Source organism: Rana temporaria, chromosome 1 (assembly GCF_905171775.1).
Source record: "Rana temporaria chromosome 1, aRanTem1.1, whole genome shotgun sequence".
Lineage (NCBI taxonomy): Eukaryota > Metazoa > Chordata > Amphibia > Anura > Ranidae > Rana > Rana temporaria.
In genome coordinates this window covers 547,512,923-547,534,064 of record NC_053489.1, presented here as the reverse complement: position 1 = coordinate 547,534,064, position 21,142 = coordinate 547,512,923, and the positions used below count along the sequence as shown (strand labels likewise).

General features: G+C 41.6%; 1 protein-coding gene across 1 annotated transcript in view; it reads right to left on the bottom strand.

Annotated features, from left to right (window-relative positions):
• GALNTL6 (polypeptide N-acetylgalactosaminyltransferase like 6) overlaps positions 1 to 21,142 on the bottom strand; it is a 1,588,031-nt gene that overhangs the window by 150,568 nt on the left and 1,416,321 nt on the right. The window contains exon 8 of the mRNA XM_040333316.1: positions 2,843 to 2,950. Within this exon, the coding sequence (XP_040189250.1) occupies positions 2,843 to 2,950 (108 nt within the window). The remainder of the gene's footprint in view (positions 1 to 2,842; positions 2,951 to 21,142) is intronic.

Sequence of the window (21,142 nt, the reverse complement as noted above, 5' to 3'; positions counted from 1 at the left end):
GTACATGACCTATATACTATGAATTATTTAAATCTGTCTACGTGAGAAAACTATTTCATAAAGATAGTTACTGTTCATGTAAAAATGTACTGCATTACATAATCAGTAAGCCTACTAATATCTATCTATCATATACAATTTATCATGCTGTATAGTAAACATGCCCTTGGCATTTCTACTTTCAGCAGGTGGATCTAAAGCAGAAAAATGTAAATTGCGCTACCTGCCTTCCCCTGCGGCTCCCCTTAAAGGTGGATGGAGGCAGGGGGTCTAGGGGATATTGGAGGCAGAGGGAGATTGGAGGCAGGGGGAGATTGTGGCACCGCAGAGGGGGGCTGAAGGCAGGGGGAGTTGGTGGCAGAGGGGGCAGAGGGCCTGGGGGATATTGGAGGCAGAGGGAGATTGGAGGCAGGGGGAGATTGTGGCACCACAGAGGGGGATGGAGGCAGGGGGTGATGTGACAAAATAATTTGCCCTTATTACATCGAAAATAACAAAAATATGTTTTTTTACCTTAATATCTACCTTAAATCACATTGCTATTTGCCTAGCGTACTTGTTTGTAGCCTAAATACTGAAATTTGCACCTAAAAAATGTAATTTAGTAACTTTTGTGAAATGCCAGTAAAAACTTGGCTGCGCCAGTAAATTTTGTGTGTCGTGCCAGTAAATTTCAATCTGTTAGGTTGGCAACACTGATCTCAATCATGTTAATATCTAACATTCAATGTACATTCTCTGCATGGGAACCTTCCAGGTGCATGTATTTTAAATGACATTAATTGCTTCTCACCGAGAGAATGTTTAGTGGCATTCACTGCCTTATAAATAGACCCTGTGTATGTACTGAAATACATTATCTGGAACAGGCTCTCTTTAGATCTAACGGGTCCACTTTTTCTTGTACGCCAGAATTTCTGAACCAGGGTTCCACCACGACCTATCCATCTGTAAGCAAGGTTGCCTACTGTGTTAATTCTAGCTAGACTAGTGTGGCTGCCTAGATTAGAGGGAGAAATAGTTCTACTGCTCACATTTTCTAGGGCTTTTGAGGTCCAGTCTCCTGCCCTGTGATATATAAAAGGCAGAAGTTCAAATCTTAGAGGCATCAGGTAAGTGAACAAAAAGACGGGAATGCACAAGACGTGCAGACACTTCTCTATAGAGCACTGGCTTTTGGAATTCACCCAAGTCTTGAACTTCTCCCACGAGTCATGCCAGCTATGGACTTCACCCATAAGGACTTTACCTATGCAGGTACCCTGGTGCAGCCACTACTAGCATTAGGTAGTGAAAGGATGTTCTGCCATGTTATGTTTATCATGCTGCACTTATAGTAAAAGTTAATAACTGGAACAAGCCTGTTTTGAAGTCATTCAAGGGGTGCACATGACATCATAGCACACACGCACACACACGGGTCTGAGTCTGCAACATCCTACAATAGCACACAAAATGTTCTCGTAACATCTCATCAACAAAAGAGTTGACTGCAATCAGTCGTTGGTGTGGTACCTGGTAAGGTGACAGGTTGTCTGGTAGCAATGGGGCCTGGTGAAATGTCTCTCTCTCTAGCTGTCCATCTCTGTTGGTCAGCGGCAGTTGATTAGCTTTACAGAGAGTTATGCCCCATCGCTGGGTATGAAGAAGCAAGGGTTAAGTGAGCAGGCATGAGGTCTGTTATATGTGCTCGGCGGGACCCCATTCTGCTACTGAGAGTAAGGTGGCAGAGTACACTGACTGGTGGGGTGGTCATAGGTCCTGCATGTCCCTCCCAATGCATTGTATATACTTGTGTAGCACAGTGTGTAGCATATGGGACCACGTCCTCTGTAGGAACTTCACATAATGCTACACATGAGTGGCTCATCTTTGGGTTGAAATAATGTTTAACTTTCGAATGGCCACAGCCCTTGTTGGTTCCCAGCAATGACGAATAAGTCCTTGGCAAGCTGTAAGTCTGGTGTTACAACATATGACCCTTCTGGTCAGTAGCAATAGTAATAATTTTTATTTTTATTTTAATAAACAATTTCTGAAAATGTAAATACATCCATTTTATTTGTGCACACAGCAAAATATTCTATACAGATTTTCTTATAGGATCACACCTCTCTGTCCTATATTCTCTACATTAGGGGTGCTCAACCTGTAGCACATATGGCCCTCTGAGCCATCTGATGTGGCTCTCGACCTCAAACCAGGGAATCGACCTTCTATTATATCCTGTGGGTTTGGTACGCTTTCTGAACGTGCTCCAAAACTTTTGAATGCAGGAGTTATGGTGCACTTTCAGAAAGATATAATAGAAATCTATGGCAGAGTGCAGCTAACCTGCAGGAAGACCACAGGTGCAGTGTACCCGCTGTGTAGGCAAACCACAGAGCATCAGTGTGAAAACCTTATACGGGGATCAGGACAGTAAAGGCTCATTTATATTTGCGGCTTGGGGGACAGTAAAATCCCATAGTCCCCAATCACTGGTGTAGCATCATGAATGGTGACCCTGCTCCCTGCTCCAGGGGGCCTGTGCAGCCTCCCTGTCACATTCCCATAAGGGACATTTTTCCTTACTCACAAACAGGATGTAGACATATCAGGAAGAGAGGAGAAACTTCTAGTTTGGGAACATATACAGGTTTAAAAACTGTCAACAAACTCCCTTCAATGGGCAAACAGACGATACATAAAACCTGAAAGACCTTCCACACTTTATCCAGACGATACATAAAACCTGAAAGACCTTCCACACTTTATCCAAACATAAAAAAATAAATATGGCAGAACCTGGATTTAAAAATATAGTTCAATATGCAAATTATTTCATCCCACTCCTACTCACCCTCGCAAGGCTTGTCCCTGTTGGAACTTTGTAAGGCACATACTTTCTGTAGATATGGCCAACTCTGGAACATGGGACATCAAACATTTGTCCTCCACACAGCCACACCTGAAACAAAAGGAAATACACACATTTATCATTTTTAGATCCATATGAGGTAGTGATATAAAAAGAAATAAAAAAAATAGAAAAAAAACAGAATTATTCCCATGGTGTATATAAGCAGGTTTTGTAAATGCATCACTATTGGTCAAAGTTGTCAAACATACATAGCATTCACAAAGGGATCAATGACAAAGCCTCCTCATATTCTGGGTATCTTATATGCACATAATCCAGAGCATCCAGTGGGTCTTCTGTCACTTGTAAGCTGCTCAGTCTGTGCATGTTTATATCACTAGACTTATTGAAGATCGTATTCACAGAGAGGTTTTTAAGCTCCCCAATTCCCTGACAAGCAGCAGCTCTGCATATAAATAGTGGCTATCTAATAACAGTGCCCCTGGCAAGGAATCAACGCAAGTAGTTTTCTCTCTGAAGTGACAGCAGCTTTGTTGAGGGAAAGTAATCTAGCTTGATTATATATTGTAAAAAATAATACTCCCTTTTCCCCACAATACCTATTTCATATTTGTTGCACTGGTAAGCTACACCTTTAGTTAATGAAGGTGGAGAACAATTTATTGAAAAAGGAGTGACTTAAAGCATATTGTTACTCCAATACTTCATATTCCTGATAGTGGCTGCTGTTCCATGTACTTGTATGGAAAAGTTTCCTGTTCTCTTTGTATTTTTTCCTTTGTGCGAAACACCTGGTTTCCCTGGCAGTTCCCCTGCTTTCGTTTTAAAAACGGACCACTTTAAGGAGGAAAGCACAGCGTGGTCAGTTCTCTAGTTGTGCTTGGAACTCAGCCTGCTCTCCCCCAATGATAAGACTTGTCCTGAAATGTCTCCGCTGCACAGCCATTCACTGGGAAACTCAGTGTGCTGCTGCTTCTCCTCCCCCAGCTCTTATGTAACTGAGAACAGAGGGAATGTGATCACTTCTAAAAAAGGGAAAAAAGGGATTTATATATATTTTTTATTATATCTATACAAAAATGTTTAGAATTTCATTTATATTTTAAACTGAATGGGTTGTTTTACAAGGTGATCATCTACAATCACTTTAAACAGAACCATTCATCAGGACATATAGCTGAACATTCCGACCACAGCACCCATCTACAGTCCCCAGGTATCTTTTAAGAGTTACACCAGTTGCAGTGAAGCTCTTGTTTCAGGCAGAATCAGTGGCATGTCTAGCCATGGCAATCCCTTTCCCCCTTACTGCCCCCTCCCCCTTGCTGTCCCTGCACTTTACTATCATGTTATAGTACAGGGGCCTGGTTGTTTTTGTCACCATAGTCCCCATTGCAGTGAGAACACAAAATCCAATAAATCAAAAATACAAGTTACTACCCAAAAACATTTGTGGCTGGTCACAATATGTAGTAACATGGCACAGGACTTTTCAGAGGAACACTGCAATTTTACTAGACACAGTGAAGGCTCATCTCTAAGTCAAGGAATTGCCATAATGTTAGATTATTCATATGACTACAGCACCCGCCTGATCCAGAGCATTGATGAGCATGCTCTGCGCAAAAGCTACAGTGTGAGTAGGCCTTGCCCACATGTGCTTAGTTCGATGTTCTACTGTTGAGTATTTCACTCATTTCTTCCCCCTTTTGAATACGTCTTAAAAAAGAAATCCAAGGACTTGACATCCATTATTGCAAAAGATACAGCAAATGTTAGTATTTTGTATGTGGATAAGGCAATCTCAACTGGGGGTGCCATTAGCACTACATGTTCAATCGTGTGAAAGCAATTACAGAGATATAGTATTATGGTGCCATGCTTCCACCTTGCAGAGACCGAGCCTTCAGTTACTAGAGAGGTGCATGTTCTTTTAGTTGCCTGAACAGAGAAACATCTAGGAGTGTTTAACATTAGGGTCGCAGTTTAAATTATAACAGAATAGGTAATTGGCTGATTGCTCAGACAGAAAGTAAATGCAACTTGGAGTTTGCTAAATAGGTGCAAGTTTTGAAACAATGGGCCAGATTCACAAAAGGGATACGACGGCGTATCTGCTGATACGCCATCGTATCCCTGTTTCTATCTATGCGACTGATTCATAGAATCAGTTATGCATAGATAGGATGCAGTACCGCGGCCGCCGCTGGGGGGATTTTGCGTCGTAAACCAGCGTCGGGTATGCAAATTAGCAGTTACGGCGATCCACAAAACTTTTTCCCGTCGTTACGTCGCCGCAAGTGTTAGTTTGCCGTCGCAAAGATAGGGCACCTTTTACAAAGTGTAAAATTAGTACACCATGTAAAAGTATACCCGTCTTTCCCGCGTCGCTTTTGAATTTTTTTAAATTTTTATTTTTTCCCGGCGCAAGTCTTTTTTTCACGTCGCGATTCACAAAACGTCGGCGCGTCGTAATTTCACGCAAAGCACATCGGGAAATTTGCGTCGGGAGCATGCGCAGTACGTCCGGCGCGGGAGCGCGCCTAATTTAAATGGTACCAGCCCCATTTGAATTGGCCCGCCTTGCGCCGGACGGATTTAGGATACACCGCTGCAAATTTCCAGGTAAGTGCTTTGTGGATCGGGCACTTAGCCCGACAATTTGCGGCGGTGTAACCTAAATCGGTTACGTTACGCTGCGCCCGGGCTATGTGAATCTGGCCCAATAATACAAAACAGACTCAGAATGAAAAAAAAAGGATTATGAAAACTGCACAAACATGGACTCTTTATGGTTGTGAACCTTGTGGTTCAATTGACCCTGGGTAACGTGGCTACATAATCTCTATAAGACTCTATAACAACTGGCTGGCTGAGAATCACTACTTTAGTAAAACAGTTTAGAACACAAACAATGGCTTGCACTCATCAACAGCCTCTCTCTCAGTAAAGTCCAGGGTAACTCTGGTAACACTGGCCAACATCTTGAGGGATCTCAGATACATCGACTCTGACAGGGACTCTGAGAGCTTCATTACCTGGCAGTCACTGTAAATCTGAAGGGTGGATCTGAAATGAGGGGAAGCTCTGCTGATTTTATTTTCCAATCATGTGCAAGCTAAAATGCAATTTTTTTTTTACTTGCATGCCCCCCTCGCATCTACAGCTACCGCACTTCCAAGTGCACTTTCAGTGCAATTTCTAGTGCACTTTGCACTTGTAGTTTGCACATGTAGTGCAAAGTGGATTTGCCTTTCGTAAATAACCCCCAGTGTCATCCAGTACGTTTTTATACCTGTCTTAAAGTAGAACTAAATCCAAAAGTTTGTTTTTTTCATTTTGGATAGAGAAGGGAGGGTTATAACCCCATACATTTTTTTTCTATCTGTGTCCCATTGGGAGATTTCCCTTTACTTCCTGTCCCATAGCCACAAGAGAAAGTGAAAGGAAATCCCTTAAAAGTGACAGAATCCCTGGTTGTCACCAGGGTTATGAAACCTAGTGTCCCCATTGAAAGATTTCTGGCCTATACCTCTTGTGGTGATGACCAAAAATTATAAGTTATTATGATACAATTGGGCACAAACAGCAAAAAAAAACAACAACACGGGTTCTGATCCCTTTGCCCTCTAAAACTAAAAACACATCTTCATATAATTGTATACTGTTAGAACTACACAGAAAGGCACCAACATCCTTGCAACTTTAAACAGAAGAATACACTAGAATTGGGACTTTAAAGCTGCTCACTGCTCCACACATCACCAAACTAATAGCTATGGTCTGCACACAGACATGGGTCACAGCTGCTAAGAACCAGACACCTCAGCTCTGGACAGATGTAGAGAAGCTCTGCCCTACATGTTACGTCATAGTCACTACTTTCTTATCAGCTGCAACCTTCATCTGTGTGTGGACTATAGCCATTAGTTATGAGCCGCATGGAGCGGTAAGAAGTGGGCTTTCACCCTGCTCTGAGAGTGGATACAATGCACTGTTTGCTTTTTACTGTGTGTATTTTAAAGCAAAGAATAAAGAGATTATCTAACTTTTTATGAGAGCACTAGGGGTGTTTCTTTTTAAATATTTTATATGTACTGTTTACATTTACATTTATGTGCTGTTTACATTCACCTGAGGTGATCCCGGCCTTTAAGGGGACATGCACAAATATACCTCTATAATTTAAGGTCTAGTGGGTGAGGTGAGCGGCCCTTTTGCACATATTGGTGGTGGACTTTTCCTTCTTTTCCCATTCAATTGAAGTTGGCAACACAAATTGGAGATTTACTTACTTTTTATAGATGTTTTGTGCAATTTATTTGGTGTTTAAATGAGTCCAAGCTGGTCCAAACACACTATTTATAGTTCACTAAAGCCCAGGGTAACCCAAAAGTAAAAAATGTGGGTGCTGCTCAAGTCAGAGGTGTAGTCCAAAACCAACCACAATGAGTTCCAGTCAGGATGGGAGCCCAGAAAAATGTCAGTGAGCTGCACATCATGAAACAGCAACATGTGAAAGGATGAATGGCAGCCTCAGCCTGAGCTCCGACCAGGCCATGCCCCCAATGTGTTTTTCTTCACCCCTGGGGCTTAATCATGGTTAAGTTCTAATCATTGGGGCGTGGACTGGTCAAAACCCAGGCTGAGGCTACCATTCATCCTTTCACATGGGTCTACCTTATGATGTGTGGCTCACGGACATATTTTCTGCCTCACTAATACCCAAAGTTAGGCTTTAACCTCCCTGGCGGTAAACCCGAGCGTGACTCGGGGTTGATTTTTTATGCTAGGATCGGTAACCCCGAGTCACGCTCGGGGTGGACGTGCAGAGTGTGCAGCGGCGCGGCTTACCTTCTCGCTGGATCCACAGGCAAGTTACTTACCTTGTCCCTGGATCCAGCGATGCCACCCCGCTGTGTGAGCGAGCGGGACCTCCTCGCTCGATTCACAGTCTCCCCGTGTGCCGCCGATCTCTGTTCCCTGCGACGTTACGACGCACAGGGGCGGAGAACGGCGCCAAATTCAAAAAAGTAAACAAACACTTTACATACAGTATACTGTAATCTTATAGATTACAGTACTGTATGTAAAAAATACACACCCCCCTTGTCCCTAGTGGTCTGCCCAGTGCCCTGCATGTACTTTTATAAAAATAAAAAATGTCATTTCTGCCTAAAAACTGTAGATTGTCCAAAAGTGTCCCTTTATGTCAAAAATGGTTTTAGATCAGCTAGAAAACAGCGATAATAAATTATAATCACTTGCAAAAATGTGCGATAGCGATTTGTGGGGAAATTCGTCATAAAAAAAAAAATAATGACAGCGACAATTCTGCAACTGAGCACATTTCAGTGATTTTGAGTTGATTACATTATTGAATAATTTTTATTATAATTATATTAGTATTTGTTATAATTATTTATAATTATTTATTATATTATAATTTATAATTTTGTTTTAAAAAAAAAATCATACCCGGGATGCCTACAAGACTCTTGCTTGGTCAGTTTTAAGTGAGTTATTTCTAAAAATTACAGGCCTACAGTATAAAACGCCAAATTTCCTTGCAAAATAATTGTACCGCTTTTGGTACGTAATTCCAGACAGAATCATACCGCCAGGGAGGTTAAATAGAATAAACATAAATTATGAACATTTGTGCTGAACCCATACCAGATTTACTTAAAGAGTAACTCCACTTTCGTGGGGAAAAAGTAGCAAACAAAGAGAAAATAATATAGAGCATACGACTGTGACACTAATCATTTTGTAAGCCAATCAACCAATTCAATCTGCAGCCAATGTAATTTTCTGAGAATACATTGCAATATGGCTACCAGGAGTTTTCTGTACACAGAGGGCCAGATCCACATAGATTAGCGGATCTTTAGATCCGCATAATCTATGTGATTTACGATCCGCCGGCGCACTTTTGCGAGGCTAGTGCAGTATTCACAAAGCACTTACCTCCAAACTTGCGCCGGCGGATCGTAACTCCCCCGGCGGAATTCAAATTCCGCGGCTAGGGGGAGTGTACAATTTAAATCAGGCGCGTTCCCGTGCCGATTTAACTGCGCATGCGCCGCCGGCGATATTTCCCAGTGCGCATGCTCCAAATGACGTCGCTAGGACGTCATTTTTTTCGGTGGCAACGTAAATTCCGGCCATCCGTATTCCCGACCGACTTACGCAAACGACGTAAAAATTTGAAACTCGGCGCGGGAACGACGGCCATACTTTAGCTACCCCTCATATAGCAGGGGTAACTATCCGCCGGAAAAAGCCGAACGCAAACGACGTAAAAAAAAAAGGAGATACGCCGTCGTATCTCTTTGTGAATCTGGCCCAGTGTGTGGCCCAGTGTGTGTCCTGACCATTCCCTAGAAACATAATTACCGGCTTGTGTGATTGGCTCACCTCGCCTAAGATAAGTCAGATTTCAGGCATCCCTTGCAACAAAAATTTCATTTTTTGAGAGATACTTTCAATAGGAACCCATCTAAAGGGATGCAGGCCCAGATAATTTTCTCATTAGTGCCCTGTAGCTCCACACCTAAAAGTTAATTATAAAACCACTCCCATTAGACCTACCCAGAATAGAGGCACAGAGAAACACACATGAATTTCTTCGGAATAACAAAAGGTAGGAATGTTTTTTTCTCAACAAAAGTGGAGTTACGCTTTAACCACTTAAGACCTGGATCATTATGCAGGTTAAGGACCTTGCCCCTTTTTGCGATTCGGCACTGCGTCGCTTTAACTGACAATTGCGTGGTCGTGTAACGTGGCTCCCAAACAAAATCGGCGTCTTTTTTTCCCACAAATAGAGCTTTCATTTGGTGGTATTTGATCACCTCTGCGTTTTAATTTTTTTGCGCTATAAACAAAAATAGAGCGACAATTCTGAAAAAAATTCAATATTTTTTACTTTTTGCTATAATAAATATCCCCAAAAAAGTTTAGGCCGATACGTATTCTTTTACCTATTTTTGGAAAAAAAAAAGGACAATAAGCGACAATAATTTTTATAGCGTTTACAAAATAGGGGATAGTTTTATGGCATTTTTATAATATATTTTTTTTAGTACTAATGACGGTGATCATAAATTATTTTTGTGACTGTGACATTATGGTGGACACATCGGACAATTTTGACACATTTTTGGGACCATCGTCATTTTCACAGCGAAAAGTGCTATAAAATTGCACTGGTTACTGTGAAAATGACAATGCAGTGAAGGAGTTAACCACTAGGGGGCGCTGACGGGGTTAAGTGTGACCTCATGTGTGCTTCTAACTGTAGGGGAGCGAGGCTGGACGTGTGACCTCAGTGATCGTCGTTCCCTATATCAGACAACAGACGATCACTGACATTGCCACAGTGAAGAACAGGGAAGGTGTGTTTACACACACCTCTCCCCGTTTTTCAGCTCCTGTGACCGATCGCAGGACACCGGCGGCGATCAGGTCCACGGAGCTTCGTGCACGCGCGACCCGCGGCTGGGCTCATAAAGGGGACGTATATTTACGTCCTTGTGCCTAGCCGTGCCATTCTGCCGACGTATATCGTTGAGAGGCGGTCCTTAAGTGGTTAAGGAAACAGGAATTGTTACAGCTTTAGGCCTACGCAAAATGTATAAAGTAAAAACCAGATAATTTTTTGGGAAATATGTGAAAGAATTCACAATAAAACAAGACAAGACAAGGACGCATGGAAAAACGTATGGACTCTACTCACTGATACAGTATTACAATATTTATGTCCACATAGATTCTACTTATATCCATAGTTCCATGCCTATTGTATTGGGTACTTGTTGAGCCTGCCAGTCAGTTAGGTGTTTTGATCTGTTGTCTGTTGTCATTTTAACTAGTTTTTTAACTAATATTTATAATAAAGATTTATATGATTTTTTTCATGGTGTGTCCATAAAATCCAGCTTTTCTTTGATTGAGTTGTCCTCAACTCATTCAATCTTTTTCTATAATACTGTTGGTACAGTGGGGGTCTTCCCTTTCTACACAATACATATATCAGACTACTTACTATATTCAGAAGTTACTACTGTAATTAGTGGTTTCATTAAACAGCCGCAGTAACCATCTGTGGCCTACATAATAGATTGCATAGCTGTGTTGCAGGCCTCTGCACCACGTAGGAAGTAATACAAACACATTAAATTAAACAGGGCACAACAGAGGCTATAGATGCTGATGCTCCACTGCCCTTGTTATAAGCTGGAAGGCAGTAAGACCATGTTCAAATATATTTAAGCTTCTGCATGTGGGCTTATGATTCCTGTAGAGTATCTGTTGAAGTTATTATTCGTTTACCTTTTAGAATGCTTTGATTTTAATTTAACAGAACAACCATAGACATGACTATGGTAAAGCTAAGGCAGCCCAGTGCAAACACTATTTTAATTAACAAGGATAAGAGGACACCATTATCTGTATTTACTCAAAAGCCTTGTCACATTAGAACAAATATTATTAAAACTTGTAATGAACAAGCCTAGATGTTGTCATAGGTTGAATTACGAACTCGTATTTTTATCTTATGTGCTCTGTAACTGTTTAGTGACTCCTTAAAGGGCAATTATCGTTCCATTACAAGCAAAGGCAATTAAATAAAGACTGTTAAGAAACATAAGGAATATGGAAATTAAGGAAGATTTAAAAGCAGAGGGACTTACAGGATCACTTTGATGAGTAAAAGATCTGTACAATTTTAACACACTCATTAAATTGTATCTACAACCCAAAACTTTTTTTTTGCAATGGATGAAGTGGGGAAGGATGAAACATTGTTAGAGGCTCTATTAGAGAGTTTTCTTTGTTTCCTGTCTGGTAAAAAGATTGACCTCAGGAGAAAGCAACTGAAGGGAAATCTCCCTAAAACAACACCACAGACAGAGGTAGAATATTGTTTTTCTAAAGCTGGCCATACACTAGAATTCCATTCAAATATTTTCTTTTTAAGATAATTTGTTACATTTTTTAATTGTTAGTGGGGTCAAATCAACATTTTTATCAAAGTGACAAAAAATGAGAAAGAACGGGATGTAAACTAATTTCTAACAGTGTGTGTGGTTTTCATTTGGGAAGGTCATTTCAATCCAAAATCAAATGTTTAAAGCAAATAACATTTTGAGGTACTTTTGAACAATATTTAACAAGTCACTAAATGTTATCACTACAAGTGCTGGACCTGTCACAGTGCTGACTATTCTCACCCTTTCTTCCCTCATCTGCCATTAATAGAAGCTGTACTATAGCTTACATATATAAATAAAAAGTTCTATATGAATGGAGGAGGGGGACCTCTCATTTATCCTCCAATCTTCCATTCTTTTGGAAGAGGAGGGCAGAGAAGTGAGCATTGTGGGTACTCTTGATGAGTGCCAGTGTTAGGTCCAACACTCATATTAATCTCTGCAGCAGAAGATTGTGTCTGCAGGGGGAAGGCAGAAGAATTCCGATTTCAACTCGGACAGCTGGCATTAACACAAAGGACACTTCTCATTAAATGTACAGTATATACTGTCAGGGCCGTCTCAACAGCATCATGGGCCCCTGGGCAAAGTAATGCTCTGGTGCCCCTACAATGGAGACAGTGGAGGTAAACGGTGGGAAAGATACCCCCCAGCACTCTGACCCCTCTACACTCTAGATATTCCCCCCCTTACTGTAACCATATACCATAAGACACCCCTTGTATTGTGACCCCATTACATCCCTGATACCCCCTTTAGATCCCTTCCTTCGAGTCCCGGGCATTCAAGCTGCATTGGGGGGGGGGGTCAGAGCATCCCTGGCGTTCCGGCCCTGCCCCTTCCTGCTGGCTGTGAACTAATAAGTATAATTTTGTACAGCACGGCGCACCGCTGCCAGACTGCCTCCCCTGTGTATCCATCACTCTCAGTGCCATCATGGGGCTCCCAATTTTGGGGCAGCGTGGACTCAAGGACCAGCTGCTTTGGGAAAAGTGCAGGGGCCCCCCATGCAGCTGGGGGCCCCTGGGCAGTGCCCAGGTGTGCCCTCTCATTAAGACAGCCCTGTATACTGTCCTTGTACTGATTAAAAAGAAATACCCGAACTTAAGCCTTAATGTACCTCCTCTAGGCTGCAGGAGCTCCAAGAAATTTAAAGAGGAAGTTGGATTTCACAGAAAGGCAGACATGTTGCATTTTACGGTGTATGGATACCATGTTTTATTTAATTTCAAATTGCTTGAAAAGTTTCACTGTTTACACATGGATAGCAGAGGTAATAACCACAATCTGCATGCACTAGTCAATGCCAGCAATTTCCAATTTCCAATAGGTTTAGCCTATTGGTGACAATAAAGGGACCCTTTTGACTTAAATACATTGGAGTAATAGGAAAAAGATATTTCTGTATGTGCTTCTTAAAAGTCAGGCCTAAGGGCCCTTTCACACGTATGGACTGTATGTCCGCATTTTCATCCGTCCGTTTGCGGATTAAAACGGGACATACATGGGTCCCTATGTGATTATGGGTGTCAGCGGATGAACATCCGCTGACACCCGTAATTTGTCCGCCTCTGCAAAGATCCGCATTTGCAGACGGAAGAAATCCTATTTTTCTTCCGTCTGCCGGATCGGATGAACACGGACACACGGTCCGTGTTCGTCCGATCCCCCATAGGGGAGAGCGGAGGAAACACAGGGCGGTCCCTGCACAGTGTTCGGGGACTGCCCTGCCAGCTTCCAGCTCAGCGGGGATTTTACGGAGGATCCCCGCTGAGCTTTGCGGACACACGGAGCGGATCATTACTGATCCGCTCTGTGTGAAAGGGCCCTAACAGTGTACACATGTTATCCCCTCCCAAAAAAACACAGAAAGCAACTTCTCTAAAAATCCTCAGACAGGATCCAATCCTGGCTGGGTTGGAAATCGATCAATCATGCCACTGCATCCTCAGTGAGATTCTGGAAAAATGGATATTACCGCGCTTATCAAAGGAGGGGAAACAGAGAGGGGAAGAAAGGGGGGGGGGAATGAAAGTGATGAGAAGTGGAGGTACAGCTGCGGCACTGGAAGGTGTATCAAACCATAAGCAATTGATAATGGGGAGGGTAGTGCTGCGCTAGTCAGTGGTGAATGGATAGGTGAATAAGCAGGTGGGGGAGGGGAATGAAAATAGGTGTAATTGAAATGAGGAGCAATATAGCCCAAATGGCATCAGCATAAAAATAAATATAAATGATCAGTGAACAATAACAGTAATGGTGCAAATCATATAACTACACAGGTTCCTCTTAATGTGATGAAATACACTATAAATAATGGTGGTTGAAATGAGGAGCAATATAGCCCAAATGGCATCAGCATAAAAATAAATATAAATGATCAGTGAACAATAACAGTACTGGTGCAAATCATATAACTACACAGGTTCCTCTTAATGTGATGAAATACACTATAAATAATGGTGATTATTATTATTATTATTATTATTATTTTTACTTTTATGCTGATGCCATTTGGGCTATATTGCTCCTCATTTCAATTACACCTATTTTCATTCCCCTCCCCCACCTGCTTATTCACCTATCCATTCACCACTGACTAGCGCAGCACTACCCTCCCCATTCTCAGTGAGATTCTGCCACTGCAATGTAAAGCCTCAAATTAGACAAACAGAATCACTAAGAACCAGGTCTTAGTTATTTTTTTATAGTTTTCCTTGACAGTTAATGTGAAGATAATTTGGAGATGATTTTGTAAGAAATAACCTCCCATCGCACCAGAAGCAAAAATTCGAACATGCTGCATTTGCAACTATGGCCCAGATTCTCAAAGGGCTTACGACGGCGCAACGCAATGTACGCCGTCGTAAGTCATAATCTGGGCCGTCGTATCTATGCGACTGATTCTTAGAATCTGTTACGCATAGATATCCATTAGATCCGACAGGCGTAGGGCTCTTACGCTGTCGGATCTTAAATGCAATTTTTTTTTTTGCCGCTAGGTGTCGCCTCCGTCGTTTTCCCCGTCGAGTATGCAAATTAGCAAAATACGCGAATTCCCGAATGTACGCGCGGTCGACGCAGTGAAGGTACGACGTTTACGTTAGATTTGCGACGCGTAAAGTTGCCCCTGCTATATGAGGGGCAACCAATGTTAAGTATGGCCGTCGTTCAAGCGTCGAAATTTTAAAATTTACGTTGTTTGCGTAAGTCGTCTGTGAATGGGGCTGGACGCCATTTACGTTCACGTTGAAACCAATGACGTCCTTGCGACATCATTTAGCGCAATGCACGTCGGGAAATTCTAGGGATGGCGCATGTGCATTACGTTCGGCGCGGAAACGCGCCTAATTTAAATGCTATACGCCCCTACCCGCCTAATTTGAATTAGGCGGGCTTGCGCCGGGTGATTTACGCTACGCCGCCGCAACTTTACAGGCAAGTTCTTTGTGAATAAAGCACTTGCTGTAAAACTTGCGCGGCCTAACGTAAACCAGATACGTTACACCCACACAGTTTTACGCCCAGATACGAGAATCTGGGCCGATGTTTTAAACAATGTCGTTTTTTCGGGCTGTAAAAATGATCGTGTGTGGTCTTAAACAACGTGCATGCTCAGAAGCAAGTTATGAGATGGGAGCGCTCGTTCTGGTAAAACTAGCATTCGGAATGGAGTAAGCACATTCATCACGCTGTAACAGACAGAAAAGCGTGAATCGTCTTTTACTAACACAAAATCAGCAAAAGCAGCCCCAAGGGTGGCGTCATCCGCATGGAACTTCCCCTTTATAGTGCTGTCGTATGTGTTGTACGTCACCGCGCTTTGCTAGAGCATTTTTTTTTCACTATCGTGTGTAGGCAACATCGTTTTAATGACGAAGTTGAAAAAAACATAGTTTTTTCTAGAGGCTGAAAAACGTTGTTTTTTACAAGCCAAAAAATGATCGTGTGTACATGTAGACTTTCCTTATTTGAAAGAACTAAGGTATGGGTACAGGCAACTTGTATATTTTTGGTAAAGTGCTCTCCTTGTTGAGTACATTTTATATAAGAGGAGAGAACCTACCACACAGGGCTCTGCAGCATTTTGTCACTTCCCAGCCAATGCTCTCTCTAGAATGGCACATAACCTCCATTCTTATGCTACGTTCCTGGGCCATTAGATCAATTTCAGTACACATGTTAATTGTCCCTTGAGCTAAATAAAGTTGCATGTTCTTATTTGTACCGGAGCTGTGGATTGATTTGTCTGTCAGCTTTGTAGAAATAGAAATATGTCTACATTTAAGAAGTCTTTACAAGAACATCTGCTGCTAACATTAAAATGCATCCCGTGAAAATAAATAGCTAGTATTTTATATTTATTGCTTCCTTAATTGTCCTTGGAACTATTTAATTGTTTATTTTACATCTTGAAAAGACAAATAAAAATGCATGAATAGACAAGTGATAACAAAGGCAAGATTGGGAAACTATGGCAAATGCCTCTTAGGAACACTGTAAGATCAAAGTGAAAAATCTTGCTTTTAATATATATAGACAAACAACATAAAAAAGTTGACTCTGCCCAAACTTCTTCTCTTATGAATGACAAGTAGGTACACTTCAAGCAATAAGGATTTACTGGAAAAATATTTTAAAACAGACGACTAACAGTAACTTTACATGTCTGTGTGAATACATTCCTGACTTGTGACTATATACAGTAAGTTTCTTTGAACAAATTGTAGGACTTATTGTTAAAGCAGAGTTCCACCCAAAAGTAGAAGCCCTGCTTATCTGTTTCCGGCCCCACCCCCCTTTGGTGCCACATTTGGCACCTTTCAGGGGGGAGTGGGGAACCGGTACCTGTCAAAAACAGACCGTGGCGACGTCCCTCAGAAGGTTAGCCCCCTCCTCCGAAAGTCTTCACTGACAGCTTCCCTTACAACGAATGGCGGTGGCAGCACCTAAGGCCAATCAGAAAATCAGCTGGGGTGCCGAAATCATGGGATCCCTGGACAGGTAAGGTTCCAAATTTTAAAAGTCAGCAGCTACAGTATTTAGGGGGATTAGGGCTTCTCTGTGCAAAACCATTCCACAAAGCAAGTAAGTATAGCATGTTTGTTTTAAAAAAAATAAAAAATTATTTACAATCCCTTTAGGCTGGGTTCACACCGCAGCACACTTCGACTCACAGCAGGAGTCCGGTGTGTCCCCATTGATCGTTTCCGGTCTGATTTCAGCCTGTATTTTTGACTGAATTTGGACCTGAAATAGACATAAAGACACACAGGACTCCTATGCAATTTGCACCGGAGCTGCTGCGGAGATATGTGAAACTGCTACATAGAGAGCAAGTCACAATCTCCTGCAATGCGAATTGGAATTGTAATGCATCCAATTCGCAGCAGTGTGACCCCAACCTTAATGTTAGGATGCCATTAAATATTGCATCATGCTTGGTAAACAAACATGCCATTAGTAGCCAGTCATAACGAAACATGCAAGTTTAATATGCTGTTCAGTTTTCGGGACTATTTTAACAGGTTTTAGCTTTTGTTTCCAATACTTAGCTGTTGTTTGCTTTCATTACCTTACTATATATATATACCTAAACTAACAGGCTAATTAATAAACAGTTATTGGTTATACTAATTGGTTAGAAAATCCCATTAGTAGACAAAACAAAAGCATAGCCCAAGGTACAAAACAATAGCTCAGAGGAAGACCCTGCTGGTGGCCAACTCCCTGCCTGCTATAAGCAGCTCAGTTGGTCAAAAAGCAGTGCATAGAACAAACATATACATATTGTATTCCATTTATTAAAGAATACAGTGGAGGTCTTCAGTTCTTGACCGTTAGGACAGTCAAGAGTAGTGTTTACCGAGGAGCGGGAACCATAAACTAACAACAATAAACTCCCCAACCTGCAAGCATAACTACACTGCAGCCTGTAAGGCCCTGTACACATGATCAGTCCATCCGATGAGAACAGTCCGAAGGTATTAATTTAGTTGTATGTGGTATTAATTGCTGTTATTGGTAATTCTATTGATGTTGTGCCTTGTTATTGTGACTTTTGTGGTGTCTTTACTGAATGTAACTGAACCTTAATAATTCCCCTTTGGGGTTAATAAATTATTCTGAATGTAAAACCAAAAATTATAGTTTTCAAACAAAGGTAACCAGTTATGAAAACCTCCGGGCTGAGATGATGGCCACAATTTTTTTTGTGAAAAAATGTAATTAGATACTTTCACAAAAAGGGATTAGACTCAAGTTAGAGGCACAGATACTACTGTCATAATCAAAAACAGAGTATTTATTAACTACTTCCCTACCATAGGACGTCATATGATGGTGCTTCTCCGGGCTCTCCCGTGCCATCACACATGTGAGGCATCGCCGCATGCGTTAGAGTGCAAGCAACAATTCTAGCACTAGACCTTCTCTGTAAATCTCAACTGGTAACCTGTAAAAAAAATGAAAGCGTCGCCTATGGAGATTTTTAAGTACCGAAGTTTGCCGCCATTCCATGAGTGTGCACAATTTTAAAGCGTGACAAGTTAGGCATCTATTTACTCGGCGAAATATCAGCTTTCACATTATACAAAAAAAATTAGGCTAACTTTACTTTTTTGTTATTTTTTAATTCCAAAAAATGGCATTTGAAAAATGATTGCGCAAATACTGTGCAAGATAAAAAATTGCAATGACCACCACTTTATTCCCTATGTTGTCTGATAAAAATATAAATAATGTTTGGGGGTTCTGAGTAATTTTCTAGCAAAAAAATATATAATTTTTACATGAAGGAGAGAAGTGCCAGAATTGGCCCGGTATTGAAGTGGTTAAACCATTAAAGCATAAGAACAGAAAACATACTGACATCCAGGTACAAACAAGAATGTATATTGGGAACAACAAAACTTCTGTACAACCAAGCCTTACTTAGTAACTAACATGAACAAAGTACCTTGTTCCAGATAATGTTCCTCTTTGGGAACAGCACAATAACAGTCACACTCACAGTCTTGGCTTTCAGCTTTACAGCCAACAATGGCTCTCCCTGAGCTGCCTACATTGACCTCCCACAGCTAATTCTAGCTGCACTAATCAGTGCACCTGTTAGGGGAAACCAGAGAGAAATGTTTAAGAAGCTGTGAAGCTACTGTACACACTTCCCCATTCCACACGTTTTTCAACAACATACCAGGTTTTCCATACACCATGTTACACAGGTAATCCCTGAAAATTCTCAAAAGGTTGCTTTCGCAAAAGAGAAAGCGCCAAGTTCAGATCCCACAGAGACATCGGAGGCCTGATTGATGGACAACTTGTAGAGAATGGGAAGAAGACCACAAGAAATGACACATGACCTTTGATAGTACTCACAGCTAGCTTCTGGTCCACTCCCCACTGGAGAAAGGCCAAAAGCCACACTACTGAGAAAGAACGTGGATAAACCTCATGGTACTTATGCTGTGAGATATAAGGTTTCCATGTGTGATAGTAAAGCTTTCTGAATGTAGATTTACAAGTTTTAAGCATTGTGGAATAACTGAGTCCAACAGACCGTGTTCTTTAGAAGCTAGCTTTTAAATGTCAAGTTGGTAAAGCCAATGACTGTAAAGCAGGGTGGAATATTGGACCCCGGCACAGAATGTCTGTTCAAAGAGGAAGGTGCCAAGAGTGTCCATGATCAGACAAATTACATCCATGTACCAAAGATGATGATATCAGTTTGAGGCCAAAAATAACGAAATGTTGACTAAAATTAATTTCTACCCAACACAGAAGACGAGGAAAAAGCTTTAGAAGAGAAAAGTTATATCAGAGCTTACTGGTATCACAGAGTGTCTGTCTCATCTGTTCATGAATCCTCCTTCATCCTTGCCACAGTGTGTTTCCAGTTGAAGTAAGATGCCAGATAATCAATGTCTGATGACCCCCTCCCTTTGGCTAATATGGCCAACATTTCCTTGATCTTAGCTTTATATTGAAAATACTACTCTGGTGAAACTTATTTACACCCTTATGGTACTTAAAGGTTTCAATCATCTCTCCCCCTTTACTTCTTTGCCCAAGCAAAGAATGCATTAAGGTAAAGAAAAACGTTCTGCCTTTAGAACAACTTGAATCATATTTGTTTAACTATCTAAGGACCCATTTATAATTTCACGTACTGTATGTAAACCTATTTTAACATTTCTTTACCTTAGCAGTAAAGACGGTGGTTTTCACTTTCACAGGTAATATTCATGTATTTTCTGTAGTTACTTTAAGCACTTGCTTACTGGGCACATAAACCCCCTTCGTGCCCAGGCGAAATTTCAGCTTCCGGCACTGCGTCGCTTTAACTGACATTTGTGCGGTCATGCGAAGTGGCTCCCAAACAAAATTGACGTCGTTTTTTTCCCACAAATAGAGCTTTATTTTGGTGGTATTTGATCATCTCTGCGGTTTTTATTTTTTGCGCTATACACAAAAAAAGAGCGACAATTTAAAAAATATATATACTGTATATATATTTTTTACTTGTTGCTATAATAAATATCCCATTTTTTTTAAAAAAAACTATTTTTTTTCTCAGTTAAGGCCGATACGTATTTTTCTATGTATTTTTGTAAAAAAAAAAAAATCACAATAAGCGACTGGTTTGCGCAAAAGTTATAGCGCCTACAAAATAGGGGACAGAATTATGATTTTTTTATTATTTTATTTTTTACTAGTAATGGCGGCGATCTGCGATTTTTATTGGGACTGCGATATTGCGGCGGACATATCGGACACTTTTGACACAAATTTGGGACCATTCACATTTATACAGCGATCAGTGCTATAAAAATGCACTAATTACTGTATAAATGTGACTGGCAGGGAAGGGGTTAACACTAGGGGGTGGGGAAGGGGTTAAATTTATTCCCTGGGTGTGTTCTAACTATGTGGGGGGAGGGGGCTGACTGGGGGAGGTAACCGATGCTGTGTCCCTATGTACAAGGGACACAGATCGGTCTCCTCTCCTCTGACAGCACATGGAGCTCTGTGTTTACACACAGAGCTCAACGTCCCTGCTGTCACCTGCTGTGTCACCGCCAATCGCGTGTACCCGGCGGACATCGTGGCCGCCAGGTACACGCATCGGCTCTCCAGCGATGCGTCGGGACAGTGTTTACCCACTGCGCGCCACCCAGTGGCGCGCGCGGGTAATGCTTTTAAAAAGACGTCCAAAGACGTCCACCCGGCACTTGAGAGCCGCGCTGTTGACGTCTTTTGTCAATAGCGCGGGTCTGAAGTG